The sequence below is a fragment of the Lygodium microphyllum genome, chromosome 8 (assembly GCF_053477565.2).
Source record: "Lygodium microphyllum isolate KBCC chromosome 8, Lygodium_microphyllum_v1.1.10, whole genome shotgun sequence".
Classification (NCBI taxonomy): Eukaryota; Viridiplantae; Streptophyta; class Polypodiopsida; order Schizaeales; family Lygodiaceae; genus Lygodium; species Lygodium microphyllum.
The window spans coordinates 3442933-3460096 of record NC_141142.1 but is presented as its reverse complement, the minus strand read 5'-3'; the positions used below and the strand labels follow the sequence as shown (position 1 = coordinate 3460096).

Sequence of the window (17164 nt, the reverse complement as noted above, 5' to 3'; positions counted from 1 at the left end):
TCTATTCTACACCTTCATGATCCTATAATTGGGATTGAGAGTGAGGTTGAGATTGTGAGTGTGATTGACAATGGAAATGAGATTGAGATTGAGATCGAGATGTATATGACATGCTTTGAGGGTGGGTGGAATGTCCGATCTCTATCTAGAACCACATCATGCAATGTTGTTGATGCTCCTCTTATAATTCTCATTGATTATACTCTTTTTTGTTCTCATTGATTACAATAATACTTCCCTTTCTATTCTATTGTCTCCATAATTCTCTTCAATCAACTTAATTTCCATTAAGTCTAATGTGATTATAAAGAAGTGTTGTTGTAAGTGATATTAGAGTAGTTTAGATCTACAAAGATGAAAACCTTGGAGCAAAGAATCAAGAAGCATGAAAAACTTATTCAATACCCTCTTGCATATTCCACAAGAGAACATGCTAGGAAAGAAGCCATGAAGATGTTAGAGATTGTCATTGATCTAGTATGGGTTGATCAAGTGGTCGCCTATAAGAGGGGAACTACAAGCATGATTTAAAGATCTTGAAGATTTCTTCACGGTGAAAATTCTTTGAAGAATCAAAGGCCAAGATTGTGATTTTACAACTCCGTAGCATTGCAAAATTATTCGAGAACTGCAAGACCCACAATACATGCAAAATTTCCTAAAATGACTATTGGAAAACTATATAATGGCTTGCTAGGTGAGAGACCAAGGAAAAAGCCAACTTTTGGATAAAAGCAATGTGTAAAACAATTCTCAAAGAGAACAAATACCAAATCAAAATATTCTAGCAATAATAACCATAAGAAGAGATAACTTACACAATCGTAGAAAGATCTAGAATTTTTGGAGAGAATGAGAACGCACGATATCTTCCATGTGTCATGTAAGGGTCTATTGTATAAGAATTTCAAGAAAAATTGAAAAAACGATGTAAATTTCTTGATTAACTCGAGTAGTGCTCATTGTTTCTGATAAAACATAAAACGTCCTACTGGGTTAGAAAATGGAGAAAAATTATTATACAAAGGAACTTACATAAAATCTTTCTTTCACCTTGAACCATAAAACACATGATGGAGATTTTTATGTGATTAGCATGGGAGAAAGGGATGTAATAATTGAAATAAGTTGGTTTATTGAAAATGAGGCATTGATAGATTGAAATCAAAGAACTTTAATTTTAAATGTGATAATAATAAACTCATTAAAAATAAATGGAAGGGAAAGGCCACTAGATGAGTACAAAGATATCCTTCGTGATGGCTTGCCTGGTATACCTAAATCACAGCCCTATACTACGCACCCTATAGGTTCAACCATAGAAGAGTTGAAGGTGTTAAAGTTGTAGCTTGATGGCCTCTTGAAGAAAGGTTGAATCAAACCAAGTGTTTTGCCTTAAGGTTCTCTTGTGCTATTTCAAGAGAAAAAGAATGGGAAATTATAGACTTTGTATTGATTAAAAAGGACTCAACAAGAAAAATCATAAAGAAAAAATATCATTTTCCTCACTTTGATGACTTGTTGACTCAATTGTGTGGTGCAAAGGTATTTGCTAATATTATTGTGAAATTTGACTATCGCCAAATTCATATTGAGTCTAAGAATATTCCAGAGATTACTTTTCATACCACATATGGATATTATGAATTCATAATTCTAGCTTTTGCATTAACTAACAAACCTGCCATTTTATATTTACAAATGATATTTTGGTGCAGTCCAAAGATGACTGGGAATGTGAAGTACCTCTTAGAAATATTCTCTCAAGTTTTAAGGGAATATATATACCAAAATTGTTGGGGGTTAAAGGCCGCTTGTGCTTAGCTACCTACATTTACTTGTACTTATTGCTCGCACACCTGTACACTATAGGTGGCAACCACTCGTCACTATCACTTTATTCATTATTCTTTCTTTGACAATAGAATAAGGGAAGGTAGGTCACACATTTTGATTTTTTGGAGTTTTCCACACATCGTCTTGCTCTCTCTTGCTTGAACCTCCATAGCTATTACTTCTCCCTTTGGTTTTGTTTGTGCTTCCACTCTTTTTCCACCTTTCAACTAGGACGATAAGTGTATTGGATGCCCATTACCTTTCATCCAAAGGTCAGTTAGGTAGATTGTCCCTAGTCAAATGATGACTAGGACAAGATGGCCAAGCTCCTATATGCATCCGTAGTGGGCAGCTTAGTGTATGTCGTGATACCCACTAGACTTGGCATAGCATTTGTAGTGGGAGTTGTGGCGCATTATATGGCAATACCTAGTAGGTGACATTCGGACTCAATGAAGGGTATCATGATATACATTAAGGGCATTGCAGATATGTGCATTTGTTATGGTAGCCATGATATTTGAGTCATGGGTTACACAAACTTTGATTATGGAGGACATTCTGATAATAGAAAGTCCTATCTCTAGCTATGTCTTGACTTTTACTAGAGGTGCTGTTTCTTAGATGTCCAAGGTGTAGAAATGCATGGCTTTGTCTACTACCAAGGCTAAGTATATTATAATAAACCATTGAGTCTTGCAAGGAGGTCCTATGGTTAGGCCATCTATTGCAAATCTTGGTATGACTATGACTCCTACATTGCATTCGGGCTCAATGAGTGCTATTCACTTCGCACATAATTAGTCTGACCTAACCTCTTTAGGCCCAATTAGTAAACAAACCTAGTCGTAGAATGAAATAGGTGCAAATTGAACTATTTATCTCACCAACACCATCAACAAAATTAAAAGAGAGTATAACAATGGATTGAGCACACTCAACATGCAATTGAGTGACCATATTAAAAACATTGAATTGAAAATTGAGGCCTAAGATGACGGAATCAAATCACTAAAATAGAGAGCCTTGCTAAAATACAACTCAACCTTAGATTGTAGGAGGGAGAAATCCAATCAAACTTGGTTGAGGAGATTACTCGAATCAAGAAGGAAATGTAGAACTCCAAAAGAAAGAAGAGCATATGACAAAGGAAGCCATCTTTCGGGTTGAGATACTCAAGAAGGCTAAAAAACAAGCAGAGGAAGTAAACAAATGGATCTAAGTGGCAAAGAAAGGAAAGCAACTAGCATACACATAACTTACAACCATAATCAATGACACATTAGAGAAGAAACAAAGATGAAAAGTGTAGGTATAGTAGCTCCAGGATACCAAGGCCCCATCCAGAGGCAACTTGCAGATTTCTTCACAAGAGACACCTAGTAGGTCTTAGCACAAGCACACTCACAATCATCTACACATACATGAGGGTATTGATTGATCGAGCTATTTAGCTTAGCCAATCCAGATGCCCCAGACCCTGATACAAGTGTCAAGGACACTTCCATAAATAGATACAAGAGATTATTGGCCAAGATCCTCTACATCCCCATGAGATTATATCAGCTAGAGCTCTTTTATTTGTTAATTAGAGTTTTCCTTATAGTTTCTAGTATTCTGATACTATTTGTTACATTTTCATTTGCAATTCTTCTCTTAGACAATTGTATCGTCATACATAGGATCGTAACTCATGGCCTCATAAGACATTTTGGACTTTTTGCCAACATTAATATATCATTTTATTTCATTTCATCCACCCCCCCCCCCCCCCCCACCCACACACACACACACACACACACACACACACACACACACACACATATTAATATATCATTTGAAAATTTTAAAGCTAGAGACAAAGTTTGCTTAAGGTGGAATTTCATACCAAATGACCTTAGTTTATGGGGGATGTGGAATGGGCAGCCCCAAGGAGGCCAAAAAGGTCCCAAAATCAAGTGGACATGCTCAATTTGAAGGGACACTTGGGCAAACTTCAAAGGAGTGTAATTGTTTAATGTATCTAGTGGTTTTGAAGAGGGGAAGGAAGAGAAAAAATGTGTACATAGCAAAAAAATGAAATTATGATGCTTAATTTCTTGATCTCCTTCTCCTTGATCTTCACTGTTTGGCAGTTTTGTGAATACATAATTGGAGTTTGGCAGTTTTGTGAATACATAATTGGAGCCTACTTGTTGAGCTCTATGTGATGATATGACTTTCCATGATGAATCAAAAAAATGAGAATGTTTTTTTAAAAAGTCTTTCTCTCTCCGTGCATTGTAGTCTTTCTCTTTTCTCCCTACATATGTAAGGTATATTCCTATGAGAGCGAGGATGGGTGCAAGAGAGGGAGAAGTGAGAGTGGTATGAGAAATAATGTTTGTGGTACATTGCTGGAGTCTCTAGATTTTTAATACTTTACATTTGCTATCTGATGTTGTTTTGATTTATTATAAAATAAATAGCTATAAATTAAAAAAGCAAGCAAAAAGTAATAAAAGTAGCAAAAAATTACCAGTAATTAGCAATATGCTCAAAATGATCTACGAACCAAACAATATAAAAATATCACACATTCATTTTCAAAATATTAAAAAATAAGGGTTTTTATGTCCAAATATGATGGTTTGTAGTATGGCATTGGTACATTGTATTCTAAGTGTGCCAAATGGTTAAAATTTTGATAAATATTGTTGAAATAAAGTAATATTTGATGCATATCATATATAGATTGATATTGTATTATTTGTTTACTCAAGGGTAGTATGAGTTGGGATACTTAGGGTCCTTGAGTTTGTATAGCAATGCCCATATCGTTAGGGCATGTTCGTGGAAAAATATGGAAATATTGTTTATTGCACTTTCACTTTGTCTTCTTTATTAATAATGTTTGTGCACCTTCCATATACTTATGCATGCAAGCATTATTCTATACACATCGATGTGTATCACTTGTTTTACATTGACTAAGTGTGTGAGGAAGATTCAAGTTGATTAGTCATGAGGATTCAAGGGTTAAGTGGTGAGAAAGAGTTGAGAAAGTGTATCGATATGTGCAAAAGACGAGGACCAGTAAATATATAACGGGGTAGTATGCTTGTGATTAGAAGCCACAACAAGCCTGTGTTACATTTATCTAGTGTGTTGGACACCTTATATTGGGCACTCTTTCTTGGAGTTTGGGGTAGGCATTTAGTTGATTGGATTGCAATGCAATATGTTATGTTTAGAAAGAGTTCTTCTAGCTACAACCAGTCACTCATGGTCGCAAGGCTGTGGAGGTTGGTTGTGTGAGGTCCGACAATGAGGTTAGAGTGTGTGAGAGTTGCTATTGGGCCCATTTTAGGTCTTGACACTTTGGCTCTCACTCACAAGGTAATTTTGTCCTCTAATACAATGGTTTTTTGGTCATTCCCTTTTTCCTTTTCAATAGATTAATGAGCTAATCACATTCATTACTCATTCCTCTACATTATTAATTATAATATGTTGTAAATATTTCTTCTTCAAGATAGAAAAACCTTTTATGAATTGAAGCCTATTTTTTAAAAAGAAAATATAATCATGCAACTCACTCTCTTTCCCCCTTAAACTTCTTGTTTTACATTCATCATTTTTTCTTATCTTACGAAATTTTGACTTAGTTAAATCTCTTAAATACTATAATATATATCCCAATGTGGTAATGTCTTATTGATTTATGAGCTAAACCATGAATAATTCTAAACATTTTGGACTTCATTAATACCTTATAGATTTATGAGCTAATCCATGAAATAGTCTTATCTTCAAAAATTTGTACTCAGTTAAATCTCTTACTAATTCTTGCTATTGTGATACTTTATACCCCAAAGTGGTAAGGTCTTATTTATTTACAAAAAAATCTAAACCACCTACTAATCCACTACTCTAACAACAACTCTCTTAGTAATCTCTTTTCAATTTATAAATATAATTTAAAGTAAAAAGAGACACTAGTTCTAATGATTCCATGGAATTAAAAAAGGTTTTTTACACCCATATGGGAGTTTTTTCTCACAAAACTATGGCAACTCCCACACTATAGGCTTATTTGTACAATGCAATTGGATCAGTTCATATTTAGAGACAAAAGGCAATCGCTATGTGCCAAGGAAAACATATGTCTTCTTTTACTTCAAATTAGGTATTATTCTCATGGTGTGAAGGGGATGACAACCAAAGTGGTCCCTTGACACCTACAACCCATTGATACTCTTTAGTCCTGACTAACTAGTTTGTTTGATTGGTTTTGCAAGTAATAGGATCACCTCTTTACCATGTATTTTTATTACTCTCGTTCGAAAAATGTATTCCTAGGAATTTGAAAAAATATGGAAAAAAGAAATCTTCCTTGTACTACAAGACACCATTGTATGGCCCTTGTATTGAGGATGGTTCATAATCTCCCATATGTACCTCACTACAAAATATCATTCTTGGATTTATAATTCAAATAGGAAGTGTATCCATTATTATTAAAAACTTTACTTTTTTGTCACCAGTTCTAAAAGATAGCAATCTATGGAATTTTTATGATAAGCTCAATTGTCACACACACACACACACACACACACACACACACACACACACACACACACACACACACACACACACACACACACACACACACACACACACACACACACACACACACACACACACACACACACACACACACACACACACACACACACACACACACACACACACACACACACACACACACACACACACACACACCCACACACGCACGCACGCACGCACGCACGCACGCACGCACGCACGCACGCGCGCGCGTGCGCACGCACACGCACACACGCACACACACACGCACACACACACACACACACACACACACACACACACACACACACACACACACACACACACACACACACACACACACACACACACACACACACACAGTGCGTGCACACAGCAAAGACTTGGATATGATCACTCTTATCAGGTTTTCTTTATGGTTGGAGTATCTCTCTTGGAGGAAAAAGAGGGCATATGCACACATCAAAGGTATTCATCTTATGATCATTATTTTTTGTGTTATCCTTAGTGAGGAGCATGCATTGGTGAAGGCAGTTCTTGTTGGTGCACTTGAGCAATATGTTACAAAGGGGAGTTACAAGTATCTAAGAGTGGTAAATGTGCATGTGCTTTTAACTCCTATGATTTTAGTTGGGTCCATTCTAACATATCTTTAGATAGAAACTTCTCATTAAAGAGTGACCTTGTTGGGGGGTCATTAAAGGTTTCATTTGCTAGTGTATACATGCAATATACATGTAAACATTGGACCATTAACAACCTTGATTTTTCTTACATATACATGCATGATTAATGCTAGAAAATATTTCATATAGGGTACCAAAAGAATAGAAGCTAGGAAAAGGGAAGTTAAAGTAAACTAAAATCTAATTCTATATTCCTTAAATCCAATAAACATTAGGCAAACTTGTTTTGATTAATCAATTACAAGATCATGACTTTATATATATATATATATATATATATATATATATATATAGTGATTCTCTTTTAGCTAGTCTATAGTCCATCTTCCTCACAATTTGTCTATAGTCTACTATCTCTCTTAGCACCTATCCAATGGTTCACACTCGGCCTATTTATAGGCAATTCTAGTATAATCGTTCCCTCTTAGCTAGTCAAGTAGATGCAATAGCATCTATGTTGTCAACCAAAAATCCTACAAATAAAGGTGTGTAGGGCCATTACCTTCATTAACAATGGAGACCCCTTAATCATGGTCAAAGGAAGCATCTTGTTTTACGATACATAGTAATGAAAGAAAAGGTCAAGGTAATGAAAGCAAACCAGATCCTTGCAAGGGACCAAGATATGGATGTAACACATCCTCTAGTTCCTGTACATAAAACAAAAATTGGACAAAGTATATGAAGTATGAAAACAAGGGAAATGGGCACTTTGTAAACAAGGTAGAGCACATCATCGAGGAGTTTTAGGCATCCAAAGCAAAAGGGAAGTGATCATCTAAGCATATTTAGGTGGATCTTTTAATAGATTGTACATTATTATCCCCCCTTTCTATTTTTCATTAGTTCTGTTTTGATCTCCACATGATGTCAATATAACTCTCTCTCGCTGTGTGTGTGTGTGTGTGTGTGTGTGTGTGTGTGTGTGTGATGAATATAAGCATATACTTATGTCCACACTAAGAATAGTGTCCCCAAATGTGAAGCTAAGATAAGGATATAGACACCATGTTGTCTACAAGAATTGTGTGTGTGTGTGTGTGTGTGTGTGTGTGTGTGTGTGTGTGTGTGTGTGTGTGTGTGTGTGTGTGTGTGTGTGAACCTAGCAACTCACGAAGGAATAGTAGGGAATAGTTACCATGGGTAATGTGTGGTGATTTCCAATAAGATTCTAACTTTGAATTGAAGGTAATGAACCTTTAAGTTACTAAATATAAGCTTGTGAAGAGTAGCTTCTAAAATTGGAATCTTTGACAAATTTGGAATTCATTTGCAAAAATTTTAATGTGTCCCCATCTTTTGAGGGAAACCCCATCATGCTATGTATCATCAGAAAGCTTGTGAAGAGTAGCTTCTAAAAATGGAATCTCTAACAAATTTGGAATTCATTTGCAAAAATTTTATTGTGTGCCTATCTTTTAAGGGAACCTAGGAACCTTGAGTTGTATGCACTTATTTCTCATTACTACTATAAAGGAAAACACTAAGTCATCCATGGTCAATACATAACAAAATAAAAATTATCGTACATCAAACAATGGTGAGGATTAGAATGACAAATGCTGCTTTGATTTCACAATCATCTTGATCTTGAACAATAATCATTTTGCACAGAGTACACAATGTATAATATGCATTGATCCTAGCATGATCGAATCAATTGCTAGCTATATTGATAATTGAACTAATTTTTTACTTGATCCTAGATTCCTAGCATCAACCATGCAAGTTACAAATCCATCTGACTAATACATTGTCATTGTCCTTGTCACTTGACTCAAATGATCAATGATGATTATCATCGTGCTATTTTGGGAATCCTCAAGACATGCTTGAGTAGGGTCCAAAGGTTCTTATCATTCTATTTGAGCCATAGAGACCTTTGCTTTGTGCATTGTAGTTGGCAACAAGAAAGCTCCTACAATGACACATGGTAGTAGCCTATAGATTTTGGCAATGGAATCCCCTATGTCATATTCTAATTGCACTACATTTTGCCAATGATGAATTGTTCTTCCTAGAACAATTTATGAGTAAGGAGCAATGAGAGAGAGAGAGAGAGAGAGAGAGAGAGAGAGAGAGAGAGAGAGAGAGAGAGAGAGAGAGAGAGAGAGAGAGAGAGAGTGTGTGTGTGTGTGCGTGCGCGCGCGCGTGTTTTTATGGGTATATATGCATGTGAATGAGTATCATGAAATTAAGTAGGGTGGGTGTGTATGCATCACATAAGGGCAAAAAAAGTAAATTAAGTTCATTCAAGAGGAGGACAAAGAACTCATAGAGTCTTATCATAAACCTTGTTCTGCATTTTATAGTATGCTACAAACATCCACTTATGATTTGCATAAGGTAGCATGGAAAGTTTTTCACCTTAGGTTGCCTTTTTGTATAATGGCGCTCAATCACATATCTTGTCAAGTGATAATATCTAGTTCCATGCTAACAAGTAAATGTTTCTCTTATATTTTACTGAAATTTTATCCCCCCAGATGAAAATTAAGAGAAGGCCTTGCTACTTATGTTATTTTATTCCAATGTCATGCAATAAATTTAAAAGGACATCAACCACATTTGATCACTCCCTTTATTTAATCAATTTTAGCACACAATATTACCTTTACAATGAACTATTCTTATGACAAATCGGTGCAAATTTTAATCTATCACCTTGTGCTCACACACACACACACACACACACACACACAATTATTATTATCCTTGTTTTAAAGTAAACATTAAGTTGTATTAAAAGAATGGGAAAATATACAAAATCAGAGAAGCCATATTTGTTGAACTCTGTGAACTAACAGTCCCATGAGAGATGCTCTACAAAATGAGGCTAAGAGCCCTCCAACGCCTCAACAACTAACGCTGTCACTATGTAACTAATGCATCTACTACATCTAATAAAGGGCTTCTTAGGCCTTAAACCTGAATTGTGCTGAAGTCTGACACTTATTACTACCTCAAATCCTAATTGGAAGGGGGCATAGATATTTGCACCTAAGAATTATGCTAGGGCAATGCAACGTTTACCACCTAGGTTTTGCCAAAAGGCGAAGATAGGTTCCTTACTTAGCAAGACTTCTCAAACTTAATACACATTAGTCTTAAGACAAAATTGTCGAGAGCCATTGGGAGTCACGGGCATCCCAGATATCATCTCAAGCAATCAGCCCCTTCTTACGTACGCTCTTAGAGAGCTCAGGACAGCGGTGAACTGGGGCAAGCTCTAGACCAAAGGCATATGAAGAGAGCCAAATGCTGCCATTCAATGAAGAGTTTCCTCCTCTTGATTCTCTAGGACTCCACATGGCATCACTTGTAGCCTTCTTCCAAGAAACGACCATGGCCTGAGCAGTTTCAGACTGCAGAATTCTGAGCCAAGCATGACAGACAACAGTGTCCTGCCAGTCAACGTTCCTCCAAGTCATGCCCTGAATCTTGGCTGAACCAATCCAGTGCTTGAGAACGATCATCCAAGGTTGGCTGTCGTTAAGTCTCTTCAGCTGTGCCATGAGTAAGGATTGCGCCTTACCCACCACACTCTCCAAGCCTACACCCCCCATAGGTTCTCTTTTCAAGAAGTGTATCCCATCCAATTTGGGCCGGGGACTTGCTATCTGCACAAGACCATAAGAAGTCTCTGGAAATTCTCTCAACTTTTTGCCAAGCAGATTGACTGAAAGGCAACACTGAAGCAATGTAGACCCTTGTGGACGCCATCATCGTCTTGATGATAGTCAGCTTACCTGAAAAGGAGAAGGGGGAGCTGAACCATCTCTTCATCTTGGCCTGGAATTTCTCAAGGAACCATTTGAAATGCTGTTTTAGAGAAACCCCTATACCTATCTGGGCACCAAGGTATCTAAACAGCTCTCCCAGCTTCATCACCTTAAAGCCAAGTTCCATAATCCAGCCTTCAGGGTCCTTCCAAGACAAATAAAATAGCTCAGCTTTTGCCTGGTTAATTCTAGAGGCAGACAGCAGAGAGAACTCAGAATAAACCTGCAGAAATTTAGAGACCGAGGGCTTCTCTGCTTCAACAATTGATGCATTATCATCTGCAAAAAACTGCACTGCAGATTGAGAGCCATCTGGCAATAGTAATGCCCTAATGGAGCCATTTTGGATACAGTTATCAATCTTGCAGAGCAAAGGATCAGTTATTAGAGCAAAGAGGAGGGATACCAGGGCGCACCCCTGTCTGATAGACCTATGCAAGGCAAAGGGAGAAGAGAAAACTCCATTAACATTGACAGAAGCCGTAGCCTCCTTGAACAGTGTTGTTACCTTCGTGATGTAGACTGGCCCAAACTTCATGGCAGCCATCACAGCCAAAATAAATCCCCAGTTCACTCTGTCATAGGCTTTATCCCAGTCCACATTAACTAGGATAAAGTCTGTCTATTTACTTATTGTGTAATCCATAGAGAGGATTAGATTTGAGATGGCATCATGTATGCATCTACCATGCACAAATCCGTATTGTTTCGGATGGATTACTTTCCCAAATACCTACTTAACTCTCGAGGCAAGGGCTTTGGCATACACTTTGTATGAGAAATTGAGTAGGGTCAGAGGCCGCCAATTCATCCCTTTCCTATGATCCTGTGCCTTAGGGACTAACTTAATAACACCCTGATTCATGACTGGGGGCATGGTGCCCGAAGCCCTCAACCAGTTGAGGAGATCCACAAGATCGTTCCTCAAAATGAAAACTGAGGGATTTGTCATTGTGCACAGCATAAGCTGCCTTTGCCTTCTCCTCTACTCATCCTTTTCCACTTCTTGGATTCTTCAAGTCATAACAGAGTTCTCTAGATGCTTGAAAAAGCCTTTGCAAACGAGCCTTTATCAATGATAACCTTCACACGCTTCTATTGCCTTTCAACTTCATACGAGCAATCCTTTTTCTATCCTCTCCGTCATAGTACTGTCAAGAAGAGACAATTTTGGTTGAATGCTGCTAACAAAGTCACCTATAGTGAGTTGTCATTTGACTGTGGCAAATCAACAGTCTATGGTCATTTTATATTGATCGACTATACAAAGGTTTACAATATTTAATGCTTTTATTCTAGTCCTCCAACGCACTCTTTTCACTGCAAGTGTATGTGTTCCTCTAATCATATCAAGAGCTCTTTCAGGAGCATTATTACATTCATTTGATCGCAATATACCATGGATAACAAATTTGAACTATTGTTGGGCTCTATTAGCCAAAACGTGAGAAGCACAAATGTGACTAATTACAGACTTTGTCATTTCAAAAAATTTGCAGCATTATGGTCATTTCAAAAAATTTGCAGAACCATAATGCATGCTTACGTGCTACTGTAGCCTGCTCACTGTTGATCACAACACAAACACCACATACTGTTGACAGCCACGCTCTGCTCTACATTGTGCTCTTGTAAATATAAAAACCCCCTAACATCCTTGGTCACACAACCCACGAATATTTGAAGCACAAGATGATCATTGTCCATGGCACTACCTAATGTATCTGGTGTGTAAGGCGGCAGAGCTTTCTGAAACAACCAAGCATCACATTCGATTCACAAAAGCCACTGGAAGCATGACAATTCTTCAGAAATTAAAGTCCACCCCAATGATTGCAGCCAAATCAAACATCACAAGTCTTTAAGATAACAGTTTGTTGTGCAGTGTCAAAACATGTGGTCATACTTTAGGAACTGCAACAACCCAAGTTGGGCCTGACTTGTCCCAATTTTCATGCTTCATTTTGACATACATACAACAACAGCATCCATGTATACACAGAGCTTAGTTGCACCGGATGGATGGCACAAACTTGTAAAGCTAAGCAATGTGATGCCATTTTCCCAACTGATAATGCCTTATGTGCACAGCAATCGTTCTTGGTGAAGAAACTGGACTGGGGAAACTGAAACAATCATTGATTGGGGCCTGAAACAAGAACGGAGACAAGCCTTTAGAACAAAGAGCTCCATCAGCAGACATCATTTGCAGTCCATTTCTGTAGTGGACTCATCAGAGAAACGCACTTAGAACAAGCTCCTTCAACCAGAGCCAAAAGAAAGGTAGCTTTATTCAGACCTTATTCATTATCATCATTGTGCAGAGTAAATGCTGGCAAGTGGCAAGTCCATATCTTCCTCAAGTTGGCTTTTGCATCAACATTTTTAAAAATCCACATTTGTGTAAAGAACTGATACCACTACAGCACTGCCCTTGTTGGAAGATGCTGATAGATTAGTTCTAACCCTAGAGCATGAGCGCCAGCTTCTGCAGATCCTCAATGCAAGACCATCCTTTGCACCAGCACTGCTGGAAAGCAGTAGGCTATTTTGCATGCCAGTTGCCTCAGTCATTCACCCCGTATGTAACTTCAACTGTAGCTTCACCACACCATGAATATATTCACCAAGCGGAGGGGTGTACATTGGCATTCTACAAATCATAATCATGATACAGTTCCTGTGCAGCCTTCTGCAAAGGATAAAGCTACACTTACGATGTTAACAACTGTTCAGTTGCTGCCGTTATTCACCCCATTATGTAACTTCACCACACCATGAATAAATTCACCTAGCGGAGGTGCACATTTGCACTCTGCTAATTATAATCATGATACAGTTCCTGTGCAGTCTTCTGCAAAAAATAAAGCTACACTTGCGATGTCGATAAACTTTTTATACATGTCTACCTGTACAGCTTGCTGTACTAAGCATGTGCCTTACATGTGTACAAGAGGAAATGCAATCTGGTCACTATGTTCAGTTTCAAAAGTCCAAAGCAGCAACCATGGAGCAGCCAATTCTGTTGCCATAATATAGCGGTTGGAACATTTAGTTTTAAGGTCTGGTTAGACTGCATAAACGCTAGTGCCTCTTGCCTTGTTACAACAGTCAACCACAATTTGTTAGCATCCATGCTTCTGAAAATAACTGCCAATCCTGAGTCCCCTGGAGCCAGTGCTCCAACAAAAAAGAAGTATTTTCTGCTGGCAATTTCATGAAAGAAAATGCCTTCCTGCTATGCTATCCTGTCAAAGGGAAGCATTTTTCTCTCTATACACCTTGCTTGGGTCTGATTCTATGCACCTCACTTACACAGTCCCATAGGCCAGCATCAGCATAAATGTTTGACATCATGACATATGCGGCTGCCTCTCTTGGATCTAGTTGGACTATATGATCAAATGCACACTTCCCTAGTTCTACACTACCATGCTTAAGACAAGCACTTAACAAGAGCATCCATGTAGCAAGATCAACCTGCATGGGCATCAATGAAAGCATGTTTATCACCCTCACAAAGTCTCCTGCTCGAGCAAGGAGATCTACAATACTGGAATAATGTTCAATCCCTGGAATTAATTCATAATCACGAATCATACATTCAAAGTACTCAAGACCTTTGTCAACTAATCCAGCATGGCTGCACACTGAAAGAACTGGGAGAAAAGTGAGCTCATTTGGCTTAACTCCAGCCAATAGCATTTCCTCAAATTTCTGCAGGCTTGTGCTGCCGTCTCCAACTCGGGCATAACCAGTAATTAAAGCATTCCATAAAGCCACATCTGGCTGGTGCAGCCCCTCAAATACAGCCTGGGCATCCAGCATGCGAGCACAATATCCGTATGCATGTACAAGGGTGGTTGCCATGACAAGACACTGAGCATTCGAAGAGGACACCATGGCAAAATGCACCTCCCGGCATATTTCCACATCCCCTAATCCACCACAAGCTTGTAACACACATATGAGTGTGATATTGTCCATAGTTATGTCATCCTTTTGCATTTGTCTATAAAGTTGTAAAACTGGCTCCCACAGACCTTGTTCAACATATGCTGTGAGCATCACATTCCAAGATGCAATCTTGGACAGGGACAGTCCATGAAATACATTCTCTGCATCCAATATGCTTCCACATTTACCGTAAATAACAACAAGCGTTCTACAAACTAGCTGATTTGATTCAAAGTTCTTCCTTTGAGCATCAATCTGTAAAGCTCTGCTGATTTTACAAGAAATCAATTTGTTGGAGCATCCTTCTACAATTTCCTCCCCTTTCACCAAAGTCAAACATGCTTGGAGTGCTGTCACTAGGGTCCATTCATCTATGTCTATACCTTCTTCTTGCATCTGCCTGTACAGTTGTAAAGGGGTTTTGCCATCACCATTCTCAACATATGCAGAGAGCATTGCATTCCATGAGGCCCCGTCATGCTCTACCAGCTGAAAAAACACATTTTCTGCTTCGGCAATGCAGCCAAACTTGCCATACATACTAATAAGAGCACTACCAAGAAAAACATCCGAATCAAGGCCAGCCCTCCAAGAGGCAGCATGGAATGCACAACCCACTTGCATGAGCATCTCTGTGACGAATTGCTCTTCTACAATTTGAGGATTGTCCCTTTCTGTACTTATGGTACATACTTGAATTAATGCAAGAAAAGCCAAGCGGTCTATATTCACACCAAATTCTTCCATTTGCCTGTAGAGTCGCAAAGCCTTTGCTCCTCCTTTCTGCCCAACATATGCATGAAGCATTGTTGTCCATGGGACAGCATTTAGTTCAGATAACCCACAGAAAACATTCTCTGCTTCAAGTGTAGTGCCATATTTTCCGTATGTATTGACAAGACTGCTGGCAATGAATGAATTAGAATCGAATCCCTTCATCACAATTTCACCATGTAATTCTCGTCCAATAGCCAAACCTGTAACCTCAGTAAATTGTGCCAAACCACCTGGAGATACGTCCTCTGCAACTATGCAACATGCTTGAAGTGCGATTATTACAGATCGCTCATCCGAACTTAAGCCTTTCTCCTCTAACTGTTTATAGAGCTGCAGGGCTTTTCCACCCTGACCCTGTTCAAGGTACGCTGAAAGCATGGCAGTCCATGTCACCAAGTCGTGAATTGATAAGCTATAAAATACAGTCTCTGCATCTACAATGCTTCCACACCTTCCATACATATTTATGAGAATGCTTGCCACAAACACATCGGAATCCAACCCTTTAGCCCGAGCATCCATATGTATCATTTTTCCTTGTGCCAAATCATTCGTGTGGATACAAGCTTTCAGCAGGCTTACAAGTGTGTAGTTACTTGGCTCCACACCGTCAGTTAGCATGCATTGGTACATGTGAAAAGCTTTCTGTCCATGCCCAGAGTCAGTGTATGCCGAAATCAGCACGGTCCAGCCGAAAACAGTTCTACAAGGCAGTGGATGGAACACTTGGAGAGCGTTCTCAAGGTTGCCGCACTTCGCAAAGGCGGCAACCACGCATTCAGAGAGAAAAGTAACTCTATGCAAGCCATAGAGAGCAAGGTACTGGTGCACATGCTTAATCACAACAATCGATCGCTTTTCAACACAGGAGTCCAGTACGAATCGATATGCGAGCTCAAACGCGTCCACATTCTGCTGCTCTATACGGAAGAGGACGTCGAGGGCCGTGTCGAATTGTCCGGTGTTGCAGAGCGATTGGATTTGGCGATCGAAGCGAAGCTGATCATCTGCCCATTTGCGGCCATTCTTGCGCTGCAAGACCTGGCATGGAGGTGTGTGCTGATCGTGTCTGTCGTCCTGCCATGCGGAGGGGCTGAATAAGGCTTGGTTGTGCCTCTCCCGAGCTGTGTGGCACGTCGCAGCGGGCGTGCAGGACGTCCAATTGGGACAGAAGTTCAGGCCTGCCATAGAACAGGCGCACCGAGAAGACGACCCACGTCATAATATCATCTGTGATGACGAATTTATGCAATGGTTAAGGACAACGTCTTAGGGACAAGTCGTGACGCAGAGCTACTTGCCCCTCGAGCTAGGCCTAGTTGCTTGCGCTCTAGTTAGAGGGGTTTCCCATGGTGAGTTTCTCCGTGGAAAAACCATTATTGTGCACATTCCCATGGAATGTTTCCATAAGTTTAGAGAACCTCTCCATCTGGCAAAACAAAAAGTTTTGCAAGTACTGCAACACTTTCACGTTGTTGATTGTTGATTGCTGGAAGAATAGCTTTTTTAAAAATTAGATCTACAATTTGCTACTTTCAA

At 39.0% G+C, this 17164-nt stretch overlaps 1 protein-coding gene across 1 annotated transcript; it reads right to left on the bottom strand.

Annotated features, from left to right (window-relative positions):
- Positions 1–9891: 9891 nt before the first annotated feature.
- On the bottom strand, positions 9892–16898 carry LOC148031909 (pentatricopeptide repeat-containing protein At5g39350-like). The gene has a single exon (XM_087682490.1). It carries the CDS (start codon positions 16811–16813, stop codon positions 14165–14167), a length of 2649 nt encoding a protein of 882 aa, XP_087538616.1. The 5' UTR covers positions 16814–16898; the 3' UTR covers positions 9892–14164.
- Between the last annotated feature and the right edge of the window lie 266 nt (positions 16899–17164).

Bases quoted from the DNA above. Each gene is read 5' to 3' on its own strand.
- LOC148031909 (XM_087682490.1), bottom strand. From the start codon at position 16,813: ATGGCAGGCCTGAACTTCTGTCCCAATTGGACGTCCTGCACGCCCGCT.